This window comes from Psilocybe cubensis, chromosome 6, assembly GCF_017499595.1.
Source record: "Psilocybe cubensis strain MGC-MH-2018 chromosome 6, whole genome shotgun sequence".
NCBI classification, from domain to species: Eukaryota; Fungi; Basidiomycota; class Agaricomycetes; order Agaricales; family Agrocybaceae; genus Psilocybe; species Psilocybe cubensis.
In genome coordinates, this window is record NC_063004.1 from 2,950,792 (window position 1) to 2,970,156 (window position 19,365).

The 19,365-nt window shown below is 45.4% G+C and overlaps 4 protein-coding genes across 4 annotated transcripts; 3 read left to right on the forward strand and 1 right to left on the reverse strand.

Annotated features, from left to right (window-relative positions):
• Window positions 1-278: 278 nt before the first annotated feature.
• Window positions 279-1,434, forward strand: JR316_0007413 (uncharacterized protein; the record flags this gene model as incomplete). The annotated part of the gene is made up of 5 exons (XM_047893155.1): window positions 279-569; window positions 627-770; window positions 823-973; window positions 1,026-1,085; window positions 1,136-1,434. The coding sequence occupies 5 exons, from the start codon at window positions 279-281 to the stop codon at window positions 1,432-1,434; spliced, it is 945 nt and encodes a 314-aa protein (XP_047748437.1).
• Window positions 1,435-3,099: 1,665 nt separating this feature from the next.
• JR316_0007414 (ATP-binding cassette transporter abc4) lies at window positions 3,100-8,972 on the forward strand (the record flags this gene model as incomplete). The annotated part of the gene is made up of 25 exons (XM_047893156.1): window positions 3,100-3,210; window positions 3,259-3,322; window positions 3,390-3,477; window positions 3,541-4,079; window positions 4,255-4,340; window positions 4,399-4,429; window positions 4,491-4,597; window positions 4,666-4,694; window positions 4,940-5,314; window positions 5,366-5,403; window positions 5,457-5,615; window positions 5,667-5,754; window positions 5,807-5,819; window positions 5,874-5,959; window positions 6,012-6,078; window positions 6,128-6,537; window positions 6,615-6,758; window positions 6,822-7,070; window positions 7,120-7,172; window positions 7,220-7,364; window positions 7,556-7,685; window positions 7,739-7,802; window positions 8,186-8,419; window positions 8,482-8,663; window positions 8,802-8,972. The coding sequence occupies 25 exons, from the start codon at window positions 3,100-3,102 to the stop codon at window positions 8,970-8,972; spliced, it is 3,663 nt and encodes a 1,220-aa protein (XP_047748438.1).
• Window positions 8,973-9,901: 929 nt separating this feature from the next.
• Window positions 9,902-15,375, forward strand: JR316_0007415 (Vegetative incompatibility protein HET-E-1; the record flags this gene model as incomplete). Its single annotated transcript, XM_047893157.1, has 9 exons — window positions 9,902-9,935; window positions 9,987-10,140; window positions 10,193-10,299; window positions 10,347-10,666; window positions 10,713-10,763; window positions 10,815-11,019; window positions 11,076-11,252; window positions 11,303-12,861; window positions 12,916-15,375. The coding sequence occupies 9 exons, from the start codon at window positions 9,902-9,904 to the stop codon at window positions 15,373-15,375; spliced, it is 5,067 nt and encodes a 1,688-aa protein (XP_047748439.1).
• A 199-nt stretch (window positions 15,376-15,574) lies between these two features.
• On the reverse strand, window positions 15,575-17,603 carry JR316_0007416 (uncharacterized protein; the record flags this gene model as incomplete). Its single annotated transcript, XM_047893158.1, has 3 exons — window positions 15,575-16,749; window positions 16,802-17,091; window positions 17,143-17,603. 3 exons carry the CDS (start codon window positions 17,601-17,603, stop codon window positions 15,575-15,577), a joined length of 1,926 nt encoding a protein of 641 aa, XP_047748440.1.
• Window positions 17,604-19,365: the final 1,762 nt, after the last annotated feature.

The window sequence follows — 19,365 nt, forward strand, 5'->3', positions numbered from 1 at the left end:
TTCAACTGTTTTTAACTTACACTGTACCACAGTCATCGCCTGCCAGTGCAGGCTCAGGGCCAAACGCGTCATCGCACGTGACACTAGACGCGACGAATTTCATTTTTGGAGGATATGCTGGGTGTATGACAACCAAACTCCACCGCCCTCTTTTTCCCTTTCTCTCCATCTCTTTTCTCGCCGCTTTGCTATATATTCCAACTGACCACGACAAACCACCAGTCGGGCGCGTGTTGGCTACGTTACGAATTTGAACGACCTACCACCGCAGATAAGAAATGGTTGCGTTACCCGCCCTTAAAAAGATCAGAATCGTTGCTCTCCCACTCACGCGCCCGAGCGGAACAATGCTCTCATCGGGTCAACTGGGCCGCTTGACGTACTACCAATTCCAAATCTCTGCGAAGCAGAAGCAGGCGTCAGCGTCGGAGAAGGGTCAGGTCGCTGTTGATGGCGAAGCTGAAGTGGAGAAGAAGGGGTGGTTGCCGGAGGAAGGAGTAACCAACTGGGTTTCGAAAAAGGCGGCGGATATTTGGGCTGGGTTCGGGAAAGCAAAAGGGGGCTGGAAGGTACGTGTATTTCCTCTGGACTTTTACCATCTCGTTGAAAGGCTTTCTGTGGGGTAGTTGAAGACTTTCCAGCTCGGAGAAAAGATGGTGGATAGACTTGAATTTGAAGAACTGGCTCTTAAGAGCTTCGATCCTTCTATGGGCCCTTCGATTACACAGCTCAAGCGCAGTCCGGTCTTGGACAAGAAGAAGCCTACGATAGTGAGTTTAAAGCTTGTTTGTCTTCGCGTCCTTTTATCAAATACAGGTGTAGATCCCTCTCATATACCCTCCATCACAATTAACGCCTTCGGCAGCATTATCAGAGTTGAGCGCGTATACGGGGCATCGAATGCCGCGCCATCGACGTGGATTCTTCTTCTGGATGGCGGTCGCTCCCCTTACTGCGCCTTTCATGCTTATTCGTGAGTTCCTGATGATGTACATGGCATTTTGAAATTAACTGCTTCTATCTAGCCATTGTTCCCAATCTGCCGTTCTTCTTCTGTGTATGGCGATCATGGTCACATTATAGAGGTACGAATCCATCTGTTCAGCTTGACAGAAATTTATTTATGTGTGGACAGCATACAAATCTTCCCAATACCTGCACTCCCTTCTAGAGCATAGACTAATTGTACCAGAAGCAAGCGACGAGCTGGATCAAGTATACCAAACACATTCAATACCCCCACCTCCGCTTCAGCCGTCATCCACTGCGTTTGATACAGATGTACCTCGGCACGCTCTTCTACTGGATCGAGACGCGGTGCCCGCTATCCTATCCTTGTTGTCGTTGAAAACCGAGTCGACTGCCGCGGCGGACCTGTATCGCGCGGTGGAACAGGCTCGGGTGAGGGTGTCGTCTGGCCGTGCACAGCTCTAGGTGAGGGAGGGAGGGTTATACTTGTTGATATTATTTGCGTAATGGTTATGGATATGTGTATATTTTGTGCTAGTTAGATTAGAACAAGGGCAAATCGCGATGTAGCTCTAATGTACATAATTGTAATACCTTTCTCATTCAACCTACAAAAAAGCCGTCTAAACAGTCCACTACCCCATTGTAGACCACATCGTCGCCGGGTTGATCGCTGATTACTTTGATATTCGTAGTATCACATTGTTAGCGCTGAAAAGTATGATATTCCAACAGAATCATAATTTGATGCTGTGTACAACCGACAAAGATGGAAAGTGATGTGATGTTCCTCCGGGCCAAGCAGTGGAGAGGGTAATAAGTCTAGTCATGAGTCGATCCACAGCGCAAGTTAGGGGTTTCTGTTGCGCAGAACGGTTTAATGGATAGCACGTGCTCGTCCAACCCGATGTCAACACGCCCCGCCATGCAGTTTGCTCTAAACTCAAACCTCCAGATCTGAAGGCTGAAGCTGGTCGCCGGCAATTTAACTCTGCTATAAATTTTACACTTGTCCAATGAAGAACCCATTAGGAACGATACTCACCGGCAGCCACAGCACATGAGAAATTTCCGTAAAGATAGCCTCTCCAGGTGTGCAAGCTTTTTTTTACATGGGAGTCTCTCCAAGGTTGTACTAGGATATCACCGCTCAAGAGACTGTCATCAAGAGACGAACTCTTGATAAAATATTCTGCCCGTTATGATTCATGTATAAAGCCATCTTGGGCCCCATCCTACCCACCATTTGCTCCCCCGAAGTCGGCGATGGAGGATTTAGTGGTACAGTTTTCCAAGCATACATCATTCAATCCTTTAGGATCCCAAGAAGAAGTTGGATATGCGTGAGTGTTCAGAATCTTGAGATAGATCTCCTGCTCTCCTAATCTTACAGAGACCGTTCAGAATCGAGCCTCGCTTCATACCGTTTCTTGTGGCATCCGCTGTTTTGACCTGGCAGACTGTCGATTGCACTGTCTATATTTTAAAGCCCTCTTCTGAAAATGGTCAAAACGAAGCGCCCATGTCTATCTGGGCACGTTTTCATCGCCTGGTTAAAGGGATCATGGAAGTCCAAGTGCTACAAGATGGATCTTACGCGCTATTTGCTTATTCGATGGCACGTTTGATTGGCACCTTTGCTCTGGTATATCTTTTCGTGGCGTCTGCAAGAACTGGGGAGTGCATTGAGTGGGTCAACCGGGCACCTTTCATATTCTGTCCGGAGGATTCGCTTACAATCACATTTGTGCATTTTTTGTTGCTTCTTCATTCAACATCTGAACAAATTGTCCACAGGTATATTGTGTGCTCCTGGCAGCTGCGTCTTTGAGCCCGAACACAAGATTGATGATTTCCCCTGTAAACTTGTACAATGCAATTGTACTCGCCGCATTAGGGGTATATTACTATCGTGATCTTTGGCCTTTAGCCACATACAATTTACAACCTATCGACGCCGAACTCGAAGGAAACATGATTTGGTTTAAAATTGCCATTCTTACTACAGTTGGGGTAATTATTCCGTTTCTCCAACCTCACCCATACATTCCTGTGGACCCAAAGGCGCCGTCATCAGAGCTTCACCCAGAGCAAACTGCTTCCTGGTCTTCTCTTTTTACGTATACATTCATGGATCCTACTGTTCGACTTGCCAGCAAGGTTCCGCATTTAAGACACGATCAACTCCCTCAGCTTGCAGACTATGACCATGCGCAGTATCTCACGACGACAGCTGCAAAGGTATGATGTTTTTGAATCTGTTTCTGTGGAAAGCTGATATTTGATCAGTATATCGACACTTTCAGTGGAGCTAAAGATAGACATATCTTTTTTGGCTTGATAGAGTACCTGTGTAAGTTTAGCATCCGTGTCCGAGAACCCCATCCGTCGTGCACAAGGGTGACCAAATTTTCGGACAGATAAAGAATACCTTGTTATTGCCCTCTGTTTATCACTCATGGCCGCCTCCAGCTTCGCCACGCCAATTGGCATAAATAAAACGCTCAAGTAAGTATCTCAGAATATTTGTTTACGTCATGACTGAGCATAGATTTTTATTCGGCTTGTTAGCTATCTTGAAGGACGGCACCATGGCATTGAACCTTCTATCAAACCTTGGGTCTGGATCTCTCTCATGCTGCTTGGTCCGATTTCGAAATCTCTAGTCGAGAACTGGGGCTCTTATGTGTTGCAAACAAAGGTCAACATTCGTATTCAAGCGTTAATAAGACAACTGGTATTCGAACATAGCCTGCGAATCAGGATGAACGCTGACACGGAAGAACTGGAATCAGTCGAGGATGATGCTGCACAAGCTCAAAGCGATGCTGGTACCATTGTATCTGTGGCAGCCAATACTGATGGAGCTGCTGACGATGGTGCTCAAACTACGGATGGTTCTGTCAAAGTTGATTCCTCCTTAGAATCTACGGAAGTCGACTCTGATGATGAGCCGACACGGTCACAAAAGGAAACAGCTTCGGAACATTCTGTCCTTCCACCGTCAAAGAAACCTCCCGTTCAGGCTAAAAATCTTATTGGAAAACTGAATAACTTAGTGACGAGTGATCTCTTCAATATTGTGGAATGCGGTGACTTCCTAACAATCGGTGAGTGAGTTTCAAGTGATCGCACCGTGCTTTACTGATAACTAGGTAAAGGCTTTTACATTCCCATGCAAATAGTCTTTTCCATCATATTTCTGTATCAAATGTTCGGTTGGAGGTGAGCAAAGTAGCCTTTCTGACAACAGACAGAAGCCCACGTATCCTAGCTCCATTGTAGGCCTTGTTGTGAGCGGCGTACTAGGACCAGGCTTTGCACTTATTGGCAAGAAGGTTCAAAAGGTCCAGAAGATAAGAATACAATTCGTCAGTATGATAATTGATATATCTATACACATTATGACCAATTGTACAACCTTTCCAGACAGACGCCAGGATTCAAGCCATATCAGAAGGTGGGTATCTTGGATGTCACCGCGCTGTAACTTCGAGACCCATCCAGATTCTTTCTGACAGCTATGGGCGTCATACGGATGATCAAAATGTTTGGCTGGGAAGATAAAATGGCGAAACGTCTTGCTCGTGGGCGAGAGATGGAGTTGAATTGGATATGGAAAGCAAAGGTCAGAATATTGTAGATTACTCAGGTTCGTAAACTATTGAACTTTATGTCTTTTACCTTCGATATCAGGTTCTTGAAATCATCAACAACATTGTCGCGTAAGTACATTGGCAATGTGCTTTCCTTATGCTTAATCTCAAGTTGTTGCTGTTAGATCGTTGATACCGACGATTTCAATGTTTGTCACATTCGCAGTATACACTGGAGTTATGAAAGAAAGACTTACAGGTTCGAATCAGTTATTAAAGTTGAGGACTGACAATGGTTTCACATACTAACTACGTACCCTTTGCAACACAGCCTCTAAAATCTTCTCGAGCAGCATTGTCTTTGGTATATTCAGACAACAAATTTCAAACCTATCTCGGAAGCTCGTTTATATTATTCAAGGTGAATATGTTGCACCTTTGATCTACATTGGAGCACCCTTAACATCTCACACAGCAAAGGTTTCTCTGGACCGCGTCAACTCTTTCCTTCGAGAAACTGAGCTTCTTGACCGATTTACGGAAGGAACAAACTCGTCAGCAGCTGAAAACACAGGTGTCATTGGAAACGTGGCGGAGGTCGACATCGGGATTAGAAATGCTTCCTTTACATGGGGTGCAAAAGACATTCAAGATGTCACACGACCATCACCGTCAAGGAATTTTAGGCTTAGAATCGTTGGCGACCTTATTTTCAAGCGTGGTTGTGTTAACCTCATCACTGGACCTACGTGAGACAAACAAACTCCTTTAAAACTGCGTTTATTTAGCATTTTTGGCAGAGGATCTGGGAAGACCTCCATGCTGATGGCACTACTTGGTGAGGCGTGAATATTATTTGAGTCCTTCAATACTAATTCACAAATGATACAGGCGAAATGCATTTTATTGCCGACACCCAAACATCGTGGGTTAAACTACCCCGTCAGGGTGGAGTAGCATATGCTGCCCAGGAGTCTTGGGTTCAAAATGCAACGATTAAAGAGAATATACTCTTTGGATCGGCCTTTGACGAAGAGAGATATAAGAAAGGTGAGCTATCGTGATTTCTCTACCTATGCGGCGTTTACTTAGCTAGTACAGTGATACATCAATGTGCGCTGGAAAAAGATTTGGAACTATTTGAAGCCGGTGATAACACCGAGGTTGGGGAGCGGGGTTTGACCGTGAGGTGGGCATTGTCTTTTCAAGATTAAAATGGGCCTTACTAAGTGGCTTTACAGCGGTGGTCAGAAGGTTGAGATTTATTTATGAAAATCCACCTCTTTTTTGCTAAGTTGATGGTGTTAGGCGCGGTTGACTCTTGCCAGAGCGATTTACTCTTTGGCTGAAATCATTCTTTTGGACGATGTGCTTGCTGCTCTTGATGTGCATACGTAAGAGGTATATCTTTTTTTCAAAATGTCATGTTATATATCTATCATATAGGTCGGTTTGGATCATAGAAAAGTGCTTTTGGGGGGACCTTGTGAAGGGCCGGACCGTTCTGCTAGTTGTGAGTTGTTGATGGTCCAGATTTCTTTTGGCGCCTAACCTTTGTCCAGACTCACAATATAACATTGGCCAAACCCATTGCAAGCTTAATTGTGAAGCTTGGACTTGACGGTAGTATTAATATAGTGCACAAGAACAGTAATGAAATGAATCCGGAAGATGTTTCTCACAGCGAGACGGGTCCTCTGTCTGTGTCCAAAGACAATGACGCTTCGACATCTCAACCCGTCGGCGATGGAAAACTTGTGATGGCCGAAGAAATTGTAGAAGGCCGTGTCACGTGGAGGTCGATATCACTGTTCCTCTCTGGACTGGGCGGTGACCACCCGATTTTCTTTGCACTACTCTGGATAGCGTCACTTGCGGCATCTCAAGGATTTTATCTCCTTCAACCATGGTATCTAGGTGTCTGGGGATCTCAATATGAGACTCACGCACCGTCGGAAATCCACCTTTCGTAGTACGTGATTTACCGCAGTCTACGCCTTCTTTCTTGCAGTGTTGATCTTGTTTCTAACGTGTGCTATAATTGAATAGCTATCTGCTTGGGTTTTCAGCTATCATTATTTTGAGAGTTATTCTCAATTGTTTAACAGCGTGCATTCTTGGCATTCGCGCTATTAGAGCATCTCGAGTCATCCACTATAAACTCATTGACTCCGTCCTTGGAAGCACTTTACGGTACGCATAATCTTATACAAGAGCTCGTCAAGTTGCCTTCTCTGAAATCTTGCTTTCAAATAGATGGTTGGATGAGACACCGACCGGGCGTATAATATCCCGGTGTACTGGTGACATCGAAACCGTGGATTTTTGGATGATACAATCCGTGCAATACGTTGTGGATATGTCCGCCGGAATGCTTGCCACCTTGGCAACTATTGTTCTCTTTACACCTGTGTTCGTAATCCCTGGCATAATTGCTGCGTTCTTTGGGGTACTCTTGGGCAACCTGTATCTGAAAACTCAACTATCTATGAATCGGGAGATGAGGTTTGTCGCATGACTTCATCGATGCATTGTATTTTAATTTGCTTTCAAGTAATGCTCGTTCTCCCTTACTTGCCCATTTTAGTGCTGCCATGCAAGGCCTTGGTAAGTAGGATATCCTCCAACGCAACGATTACTAATCATGTTAACAGTGTCGATTAGAGCGTATGGTGCCCAAAGGGCCTTTTCTGAAGAATCGCTGCGACGTATCGACTTTCACTCGCGTGCAGACAGGGCATCTACGACGATGTACAAATGGATTAATGTGCGAGTAGATATCCTAGGAGCAGTCTTCACGTCATCCCTCGCATTCTACCTTGTTTACGTTGGTGACTTGGGTGCATCTAACACAGGATTCTCTCTCAACTTGTCTTCCATGTTCTGTATCTATGTCTTTTATCTTATACGCTTCATCAACGCATTAGAAACCGACTCTAACAGGCAAGCCTTTTTCAGTCATTATATTTTGTTTGTTCTGTTTTCAACAGCTTGGAACGTATACAAGGCTATCTGGATATTGAACACGAATCAAAACCGACCCAAACTGGTGAGCCTCCAGCCGCCTGGCCAACAAGTGGCGAGATTCGCGTGGAGGGTTTAAGTGCTAAATACTCAAAGGTATGTTCTCAGCCTCATTTTTATTATTTCCCACTTTGAATATTCTTCCTTAGTCTGGTCCAAATATTCTGCACGACCTATCCTTCCATATATTGTCTGGCCAGCGAGTGGGAGTTGGTGCGTGATAAAATCAATTCTACAGACTATTAGCTGAACCTGAAGCAATAGTGGGCCGTACTGGTAGTGGAAAGGTATCGTAATTCGTGTACGGATAATTTGATCACTCACGAGATTCGGACAGAGCTCTTTGACCCTCGCGCTATTGAGATGCATTCTCACAGAAGGAACCGTGCTCTATGACGGCCTTGATACGAGTACAATCAATTTAGACGCATTGAGATCTAACATAACCATTATCCCGCAAGTGGTGAGCTTGACACGGTTACATTTTACATTACTGGCTTATGGGTTAATCGCTGTGCAGCCGGAACTACTGAGCGGTACGCATCTGAAGTTAATTTCTTTTTTTTCAACTCACCTACGCCGGTATTTAATTTTAGGCACACTGCGTCAAAATTTGGACCCATTCGATCAGCACGATGACAATGTGTTGAATGACGCTTTGCAATCATCTGGCCTGTTTTCAATTCAAGAAAGGTCGTCCGAGAATGTTCGGCTGAATTTGGAGACCCAAATTGCAGGAGGTGGAAGCAACCTCTCTGTTGGTCAAAGGCAGATCATAGCCCTTGCCCGCGCCATGGTGCGTAAGAGTAAGCTCCTGATCTTGGATGAAGGTTAGTCTTTATGAGGTTGATTTTAATATATCAGTTTTCCTAAGACATCGTTACATTTTTAGCGACGTCTGCAATCGGTCAGTGGATACTGAAGTTTGTAATAACCAAGAAGGCTGAATATTTGGTTAAAGACTACAACACCGACTCTCTCATTCAAAATACATTGCGAAGCAAGCTCGGATCTGATGTCACTGTCATAATTGTTGCACATCGTTTGCAGACCATCATGGACGCAGACAAAATAGTAAGTGCATATTGACTCCATGATATCGATGTCTTGCTGAACAGTGAAAACCCCAAGATGGTTCTGGATAACGGTAAAATCGTGTGTGGTATCTCTCAATTCCTCTGATATTGACTAATTAATGCCTTGAAATGCTAGGCCGAGCTTGACACTCCTAAGACTTTGTTATCCAATAACACAGGGATGCTTCATGCATTGGTCGAGAGAAGCGCAGACAAAGAGATGTTGTATGAGCTGGCGGAAAAAAAATCCTATGTAGTTCCTCTACTGACAATTGACGCGTGTGCAAAATCTAATGCGCACAATTAAGATGTAAAATCAAAAAAACAATGAACTACTCTACGTTCTCTTTGATGCTTGAGGACTGAAAGTATCGTGATCTCACTCAACATAATATAGTCGAAATTTTAGGATTGGATCTATTTCCTTTCAGTCCACCTCGCATTCCTGGATCATCCTTCATCCCCTCTTCGCCATTCCCAGGCTCCCTCTCCATCGCGTCTAATATTTAAACTCATATGCCAGTATAGCAATATGGCTGCCATGAGAGCGCCCTTGGACACTTCAACAGAATCCAATTTGGTACGCGCTTGTTTTTCTATTACTTGATCTTTCGGTAGTTATCCCTACCATAGCATCTGACGATGTGTCAGTAACGCCCTAGTTGGCTGTGCGTTAACACATGACCCAACATTGGCAGTTTCTAACAATTTTGCTTTCCTTGCTAATTGGATTTGGGTGCGCGGGTTGCAGAAGCTCGTTTTTTTTGTTTAAAAACAACCTAGCATATTCTCCCGTTGTGCCGGTATTTCCCGGCATCACGCGTCACGTACCTTACGTCGCACAATTGCAAACACCGCAAGGAATGCTAGTTTACACCATCTTTCACTCCGTCTCAGGCCTTCCCTGGATTCTACGGTGCACGGATGATTCTTGGCTTGTACGTATGCCATCCTCCTTTCATGACACTCACATCCCTTGATGCATCGCTTAACCTATTACTCAATTCTTCATGGACAGGCTTTCCTTGGATTTTCCACTCTTTTTCCACCCACAACAATGTCCGTCATCAATGGTATCTACACCTGGTGATTGCACATGACGGTGTGAGAGCACCTCAGTTGATTTGCTAGGTTATCCCTGAGAGGCTGTGTGCGGGCGCCCCTTTAAGCTGAATCCAAATCCGTGCAAGGGCGCAGCGCCCGAAGAATAAGCGCTTACACCGAGACAACAGTAGAATGGATCGCTTGGGCTTGTTGGTTGATATTACTGGTGCGTTGGCTAACAAATAATTCTACAAAACAAACTTATAGAAATCCTTAGTGCATCGGGCTATTCAACTTCCAGATTTGAAGACTTGGGGAGGGGATAACAGGAAATTTTATGCGACAGTCATTCATTCAAACCAGAAGAAGGAGACGAAAGCCATTCGCAGCGATGGGACTACTGTGGAATGGAACCAGAAATTTGCTTCTCTGTAAGAAAACCAGTACCCTTACCATTTGAGCGGCAGGTAACAGCGATGTCAGATCGGTGCACCTACCTGCTCAAATCTCTTTGTCCATTTATGCAAAGCATCGTATACATGCGGATCTTCTTATTGGAAGCATTGATGTCACGCTGGAAGCCGCAACCGGTAAGCTGTACCAGTTTTCTTTATAGATTAAGCTTATAGAATTGAAGAGGCATCGTTCCAAATTATCACGCCCGGTCATAGTGAGCTAGCGCCAATCATAATCTTAACCATTGATGTCAACGGAACTGGCCGTCCGACTGCGCACATGGACGTTAGCTCCTCATCTCATTCTAGCGTAACAAAATCCACAGAGAGCTCACCTGAGTTATCGATGCAACGGGCTCCAGAAGATGACACACTAGTGCATGCACGAAACGCTTTGAACAGTGCAGATGAAGCTGTAGAAGGAATGGAGGTGTTCAGAGAGTGGACTGAGACTGTTGAAAATGTTCAGTGGATCATGGACGTTATGCAAGATGTTGCAGGAGTGAGTTCCAACTTACCTGATATTATGCTCCATCTAAAATGTTCAGATTCACCCCTATGCTAAAGCAGCCTGGGTTATGATCTCCGCAATACCTCAGGTATTTTTCTTTTGAATCCTACAACGACCATCTGCTTACCTGTACCGTTAGACATTTCTAGAACAATTTGAACGTGATCATAACATCGAAACACTGGTGAAAACTATGCGGGAGACATTCGACTTGACACAAGCTGAAGATATACTCAAGACCATCAACCCGAATTCACATCAAGCACTCATCCTCAAAGTGATGCTCAAGCACATCTTGATATGCAATGAGATCATTCAACGATACGCGAAGGATACAGATTTTTGTACGTTGCCCAAGTTTTTATTTCCCTGTTTGAGAATCAAAGTAATGTTTTCTTAGATGCACGATTGCTGAAAAATATCACGGGGAAAATCAGTGAAGAGATTCAGCGCCTTTGCAACACGCTTATGAAGCTTCGGCGAGACTTACTCGACAACACCGTCATCAATATGCAAATTGCGGTTCATATGATACAGAAAAGTATGACTATACTTTCAAATGAGTTGACAAATCTTGGTGTGCATCTTCCTCTATGTCCGGTCCGGTAAACTGATACCTTAGGTCAGACTTTGAGATCAAATTGAATGATTTACCATATAAATCTGGGTGGAACTCAACCGCTAACAAGGACGGTTGCCTTGAAGGCACCCGCGCTGACCTCCTAGAATATATTCTTGAATGGATCAAGAATCCAGAATCGGTGCAGGGTCTTATTCTTTTCGGTAAGGCAGGTACTGGAAAGTCCTCAATAGCGTTCGAAATCGCTTCGCGTTTCTGTTTCGAGGAATATCCCGGCTCCTATTTCATTTTTACCCGTGCCCAAAAATCGACACAGAAAGATTACCATCTCTTTACCACCATCATTCGCGACATGTCTGATCATTACCGCTCGTTCAAGCGTGCATTGGGCGAATTAATCATTAATAACACACCACTTCGAACGTCCGATGACTTCAACCAGCTGTTCAATACCCTTCTCTTGGAACCACTTGAAGCTGTAGGCGCTACCAACGACCCGTATCTCATCGTCATTGATGGTCTGGACGAGAGTGCCGATCCAGAGAAGCTTGCTGCGTTCCTGAGTCGATCTCTTCAACGATTACCCCAAAATATCCGAGTCTTTATAACCTCGAGATCGGAAGGCGACATTGAAAGTTGTTTCCCTGCAGTGCATGATTCTGCATACGAGATCCATCACATGGATGATCCTGAACTGGTAATTCGATTGGAGGACGATATCCGGCTTTACTTCCGAAAGCATCTCACAGCAGACATCTTCCAAAGGCACGGAGAGGAGCTTGTAAAGAGAGCAGAAGGTCTATTCCAGTGGGCGGCTGTTGCGTGTGGGTATCTCAATAAGCGTCCGGCGGGATATACTGAGAAGGACTGTCTACGGGGCCTTCTCGGCCAAGAAGAGAGTGATAAATTGTACACCTACGAACTTCAAAGCACAAAACTATACAAGCTGTACGATGAAGTCTTGTCAGGCTATTTCACATCCAACATCACCCGTCCCCGATTTCGATCCGTTATGGGTCACATTTTATGTGCGTTTGAACCATTGTCTATCAATACGCTTTGGGCCCTGCGAAAGTTCATGCCCGGAAACGACAGCGATTTGGAATCAATTCTTGCAGTGGTGAAATTCATGGGGTCGCTTCTTTCCAATGTCACCTCAGATGACCTTAATCTACCTGTGGTCCCTCTCCATACATCTTTCCGCGATTTTCTGACCGACAAGTCCAATCTCCACCCCTTTTCTCTCGATTTAGGTGTATCTCATCGGGACCTTACTCACGCATGTCTCAACCTGATGCTTGATGATCGTCACGGCCTCAAATTCAACATATGTGGACTGGAGTCATCACATAAGCGAAACGCCCAGGTCAGCGATTTGCAAGTGCGTGTGGAGAAATTTATATCAACACAATTACTCTATGCATGTCGATTCTGGGACGACCACCTAAAATTAGTTGACTTCGATGAAAACCTCGTTCGAAAGATCGAAAAATTTTTCTCGACAAAGTTCTTGTTTTGGTTGGAGGTGTTAAGTGTGACGAACACCATCCCGCTTGCCGTTCAAGCGATGGTGTTGCTCTCTAATTGGCTGCAGCTGTTTGACGAGGTAACCGCCATTTTGTCAATTTTTTGTGGTTACTGCTGACTACCCTGTTTAAAGTCCGCATTCGCAACGAGGCTGAAGGACCTTGCCAACATAGTCTCAGATGCGCTGACGTTTCTCCGTTCATTTGCCAATATCATTGCCACCAGCGCCCCACACATCTACGTGTCAGCTTTACCTTTTGCTCCTAAATCATCTCAAATTTACAAGATGTATTCTGCATGCTTTGCACCAACGTTATATTTCAAACTAGGCCAACTAGATGATTGGCCCGCGCTAGAGATGTTTATCACGACGCCCTCCCAAGTCAACTGCGTTGATTTCTCCCCTGATGGTGAATGGATTGTATCCGGGTTGGAAGACGGGACTGTATGCCTATGGAATGCGACTACTGGGATGATGGAAGGAGTCCCGTTTCGTGGCCACAGTGGCGCTGTCCTCTCGATCGCATTCTCCTCAGACGGCCAAAAGATCGTATCTGGATCCAATGACTCTACTGTACGCCTTTGGAATTTTGCAACAGGGGCGATGGAAGGAGAACCATGGGTTGGACATACCAGCCACGTATCCGCTGTTGTATTTACTCCCAAAGCCGACTATGCAGTGTCTGGCTCCTTCGATTCTACAATTCGGTTATGGAATGTAGGAAAGGGAGCAGTGGAAGGAGAACCTTTAACGGATCATCAGTATGCAATTTTTTCTGTTGCAGTGTCGAAGGACGGTGATAGGGTTGTTTCCGGCTCAATGGATCTCACAGTCCGTGTTTGGGACCTGTGCGTGCTAGATGGTGTGGCAGAGCTTACCCCTCTACTTAGCCTTCCCATTCCGAATACTGCTTTGAGCGTTGCAATCTCACCCGATGGTAACCAAATTGCCGCAGGTTGTTGTGACAGGGCAATTTATTTGTGGGATAGCGTGACGGAATTGACACCAGCAACCCCATTACGTGGTCACAGGCTCACGGTAATAACAGTCAACTATTCTCCAGACGGAAAGCGCCTTGTTTCTGGATCAGACGATCAGCACCTTTTCCTATGGGACAAGACTTCAGAAGTGGTCGAACCTAACCCGCTGATTGGGCACACTAATATCATCCGCACAGCAGTATTCTCCATGGATGGTCTCCGGATTGCCTCCGGTGGTGATGACCGCAAAATTGGCATTTGGAACGCCATCTCCGCAGAGCGTCAATTGCGTGGAGACAAGGATAAAATAAAGTGCCATGACGGACTTGTCAACTCTGTCGCCTATTCCCCCGACAGAAGTCGGCGCCTAATAGCTTCTGGCTCAGACGACGGGACTGTGTGTTTGTGGAATGCTGAAACAGGACAACTCATTGGCGCTCCTTTCCGTGGACATACCGCTCCAATTCATGCGATAGCCTTTTCAACAGATGGACGAAGAATTGTATCAGGATCTGCTGATCAAACTCTGCGCGTTTGGAGTGTGGACGAGGGAACGATGGTAGGAAGCCCTTTTACTGGGCACACCTTTATGATATATGCCGTTGCATTCTCCGTTGACGGTAAAACAATTGTATCTGGTTCCCGGGATGGTGAAGTTCGAATATGGGACACGGAGACAGGAACAATGATGGGAAACCTCCCATACCGCTCCGCTTTGGTCTGGTCAGTAGCATTTAGTCCTGATGGACAAAAGGTGGTTTCTGGATCACATGATGGCGCTGTCTGGTTCAGGGAGCTTGGTAGCGAAGAGCAAAATGGCCGGCGATTAGATACCAGTGACAACTATGGGAGCCGTCAGAAGGGTCTTGACACTCAGATTGATGAAAGCCTGGAATCCAATAGTATCGATGAGGAGAACGATAGTGAAGATGACGATGTCGACAATGAGGAATTGGATGACACGAGTTTTGGTAGCGAAGACATCAGTGACAGCGACTCAGAGTCAGAGTGGCAATGCTCTGTTAGCTTTGTTACTTTTACTGAAGGAGGGGACAAAATTATGTCTTGCTCCGTCGATGGTACGATTCGTATTTGGAATTCAGGTACGGGAGAAAGAGATGGCCCTTCCTTCACTCTTCAAAATAGTGATGATTGGATGGCACCTTTTGCTCTATCTCCTGATGGTACTCGACTTGCTGCCGCTTCTTGCTATGACTACAGGATAGGCGTGTGGAACCTCGCCACCAGAGCCATGGAAAGCTCTTACCCACTCTTTGGGCATACGAACCTAGTTCGGTCACTTTCATTCTCTCCGGATGGCTGTCAACTGGTCTCCTGCTCTGAAGATTCGACTATCCGCGTCTGGGACCTAAACACATCAACTATGACAAGCAAAGAGTTGGTCCCTAATACTAACTCGTATGCGATCAACGATGAAGGATGGATATGTGGAGAGGACGGCCAACTTTTCATATGGATTCCACAAATCCATAGACCGACACTTCGACGCCCAGATGCAACAATATCAATTATTGCCTCCCACCAAACTGCCATTGATTTCTCCGACTTTCTTCACGGGGAGAACTGGGCTGCATCATATCGGCGTCGGTAGAAATATAGCTAAGTCTAGCTAAGTCTAAATGTCTAATAGTAGTACTACAAATCTTTTTTTTTCTTTCACTCTTCAAGTAAATTCCAACTGGTTGGTGGCATATACAATGTATAAAATACAACAGATATTTATATACACTTTGTAAATGCATATTTAGGGGCAGACAATATGAAAATAATGAAGGCTGATGGAAGTTGTCTTAATATGCGAATCCTTCTCGATGAATACGCCCAAGGTCAGTGCCAATACGACCCAACGAATTCAAAACAGATTCCTCAAATGGCCCTGAGCCACACAAATATATTTCTGTCCCATCCGCGGTCAGGCAATCCTTTCTATCCTCGAAAAAGGTAGCGGGAATGCGTCCAGTGTGAACACAGAACTTCAACTCCGGGTGCAGATTAGCAATCTTGTCACTGGTAAAAATATGGATAGACAAGTAAGGAGGAAAGGAGTGCCCATTTATCGCCTTTGAAACTAGCGACAACATGACGTCCGGTTCCCGAGCAGAGATCATAAGAGTGATGTTGCAAAGCGGGTGATAGGTCATATCGGACAATGCAGCTAACATTGCGATGAAAGGAGTGATGCCAATGCCTCCTGCGATCCAAAAAATGTGTTTAATTTCTTTCGTGCCGATGACGACAGGGAGGTTGGGCTTGATTTGAGGAAGTACAAACTCCCCACTAATGCCTGTTATAGTGGCTCTCAAGTCTAGAGATCGTGAGTTATCGAGAATTTCGGCCTGACCCTTCGCAGACAACTTCCGAGCAAGGTCAAAAAGAGCACCTGTAACCTTTCCCCCAGGTTTTTCCCGCATAGTGAGTGAAAATAATGGTGTTTCTGTCTCTGATGCGTTTGAAATCGTCCACGTCCTAATGAACTCTTCTTTAGAGTCTCCTTCTCCCTCAATTGACAAATGGGAGTTAACGAAGGATGGACTAAACACCAAGATAGCCGATTGGCCTGGCTTGTAATGAAGAGGGGACGACGCTTCCCACTCGAATGTGGCAAGAGTAGGAGTGTGGACAATGATGCGAGTTAGCAATGCTGTGGGGCGTTCGAGTTCTTGCACAGATTGCCCTTCATGAACTTCCTCGGCCAAGAAGCGAGCGGCGGGACTGTAAGGACTGATTTCAACCTTAACCGCCGGATCCTGACGCACTGGAAGAGCATCACGGACGAGTGTATAACCGGTGACATAAATTTCGGTTAATATCTCTTGAAGAGGCATAATGGCTCGCGCTTCATCGCCATGCAGATTCCTAGCATTTCCCGTCAGATACAGAATGTCACCAGTGGCGAACGACACAAATGCCATTGCGGCAAATGGAGTCGCCTCGATATTCCCGAGGGAATTTAAATAATTTGCGCCTGCGAGAAGACCTCAAAGCACATTCTTGTGAACCGTGGAGATGAAACTTACCTTTGAAGTCAGGGAGAACCACGGTACGACCATCCGAAGGCTTTACACGGATGAAGCCTGGCCTTCCGCCACGGTGATTTAATCCAAGGTGAGACGGATACAGTGCCGACTCTTCTTCCATCGCACTATACGTCGTTCCTAGAAACACAGTATCTGCTCCAAGAATAAAATCGATAGCATTTTGTGATAATTTGTCGTCCTGCAGTAGGCGAGGCCTATCTTCTTCGAGGAAGCACGACGTTTTTGGGTGGGGAAGGAGGTCTCGCAGGGTGATATACTTTGGACAATGTCTGCACATGATATTAGCATGATTCAATCTTTCTATCACAATTAAGACGCACCCCACTGCCTGATTGGCTTCAAGTTCAATATGTATGTCGTCTTTATTTGTTTCGATCTTGGTCATATGTCCGGCAAATTTATTCCTTTTGCGAGTGGAGACCTCAATGCCCAATCCTCCAATGAGATTGGATCTTCCCTTGCAATTCATATTGCTCAAATACCGATGAAAAGGATCGCCAGGCCATGGTTTAGCGTCGATAGTGAGAGTATTGTGTTTAGGGTACTTGACGAATCCAACCTCGCCATCCGTTGATGCGAGGATAGAGACCCATGGTCGCTGAGCATCGTCAAGAATGCAAACTGGAAGGAACTGGATGCTTGAGCAGTAGAAGGCGGAATGTTGTTCGGGGACATCAGCGCGAATATGAGTATAGAGTGTTGCAACAGATGCGATTTTGTCGACGCCAAACTTTCGTCGAGCTAGTTGTTCCCCTCGGTGCCACCCGTGAACTGCGGTCATGATGTTTTGGTTTAGATGGACAATCAAAGGCATTTATATAGGAGAACGAGAAGTCACTGCCCTAAGTCAAGTCAGCGGACGTACAAGAACCTATATTAACTTCAGTTAGCTTCACATTCAATTATAACAATGTCAACTAGACGAATGAAACACTTACTTACCAGCCAATAGAATGAAAACATGCCCGATTATCTCGCGGAATCAAGAAGGCACCCCAAATGAGTTGTGGAGCTAAACTCTTTTTGGCCCTGAGGTGCGTCCATGACCTCTGAGTATCCTGGATGACCCGGCGCTGGAAGAATGAAAATAGACAATTGGATTGGACTGTTTTGTGTCGGAAAATTAAGCAACAAGGTAGGATTATAAAGTGTGCCGAGGGCGTTGATTATGCACTGGCTTGCTTATACCCAACCAGGAGGTAGTGACGCGATGTAGTGTCACTGTCAGCCTGTAGAAAGTAAAAGATTGGTCACCTGTTCTGGCAGCTTGTTCCCAGTTAAATGTTGACACTAACAATGATTAGAAGAAGCCAAGTGAGTTGATTTAAACCCGAATGATGATTAAACCCTGCGGATGAACGCGGAAGACAGGAGTTCAGGGGTTAGTTGGCGAGCCCAAACGTCACATTGTTTTCAGCACTACGTACCATTCTCCTAAAAGGACTCCTAAGCAACGACCCGGTTCCACGACTGGACAGACCTCGAAATGTTATACTTCTTGTCGATGCGAATCGCCATTGCCGTTGTTCGTCATTATAGTCCCCAACGTAGCCTGGCAGAGAAAATAACAAAGTTCGGCGACAATGCACATTTAAGAGCTCAGACTATTGATGAGCATTTTCTGTACTTCGCATACCCTGTAGCAGAATCAGCCTCTACGATGTAGGCAAAACGCTACTCTGACCGAACGTGGGTTATGGGCCCAGTAGGCAAAACGCTGGAAGTCGGACAAGTTACCTAGAGTGACTTTGTGAACATCCGACCGGGTGACTCCGACCGGGGTCGCCATCGATTTGTCATTTTTTCTCACAGTGCCTCAGGGGCAAAGAGTCGGATTCATTCGGAACGTTGAAAGAAGTAAGTTTGTCATGGACGTTCAGCTTGATTCACCTATCCTGGTTTTCCGTTTGTCCAATATACCCATTTTCTGCCTGGTGCCCATGATTTTTTGTTATTATCACCTACTAATAGAACATAATTTACAAACTAGGATTTAGAACACCAACATGTCCGGAGAGCACAATACGTGACTGAGTCCGATGCACTGAGATCAAGACAGGCCTATGAAGCGATTATCATCATCACTGCTAACGCCAGTACATCTCATTGGACGAAAAACTGCATTTTCATATTTGTGAATCAAAGCACAGACACTGCCGCTATCGGAACGAGGCCCGGACCGTCCTGAAGAAGACATGATACGAGGGCCGCAGCTTATTTCTGGCGTGTACTCTCCCCTTGATGCAGCTATTGATTCTGATTATCCGAAGAACCTCTACGTGTGTGTGGGGTTTCGAAAATCATCATATGACGAGTATTTCACGATAGGGTGAGAATTTTATCGCAGACTTCCACTTATCTATTCAAGAGTTGCGACGCCAGTGAGTAATTAATCACTCCTACCGTGTGCTCTAAGGCTGAGTGTTATCAGCTCTGGGCTCCAGACACTATGCTTCGCGTTGGAACTCATCTTTGAATTGTGCTTATTTTTACTTTTTGTGGGGTATAAAAAACTGTATGATGAAGGCAGTTCTCGCATCTTT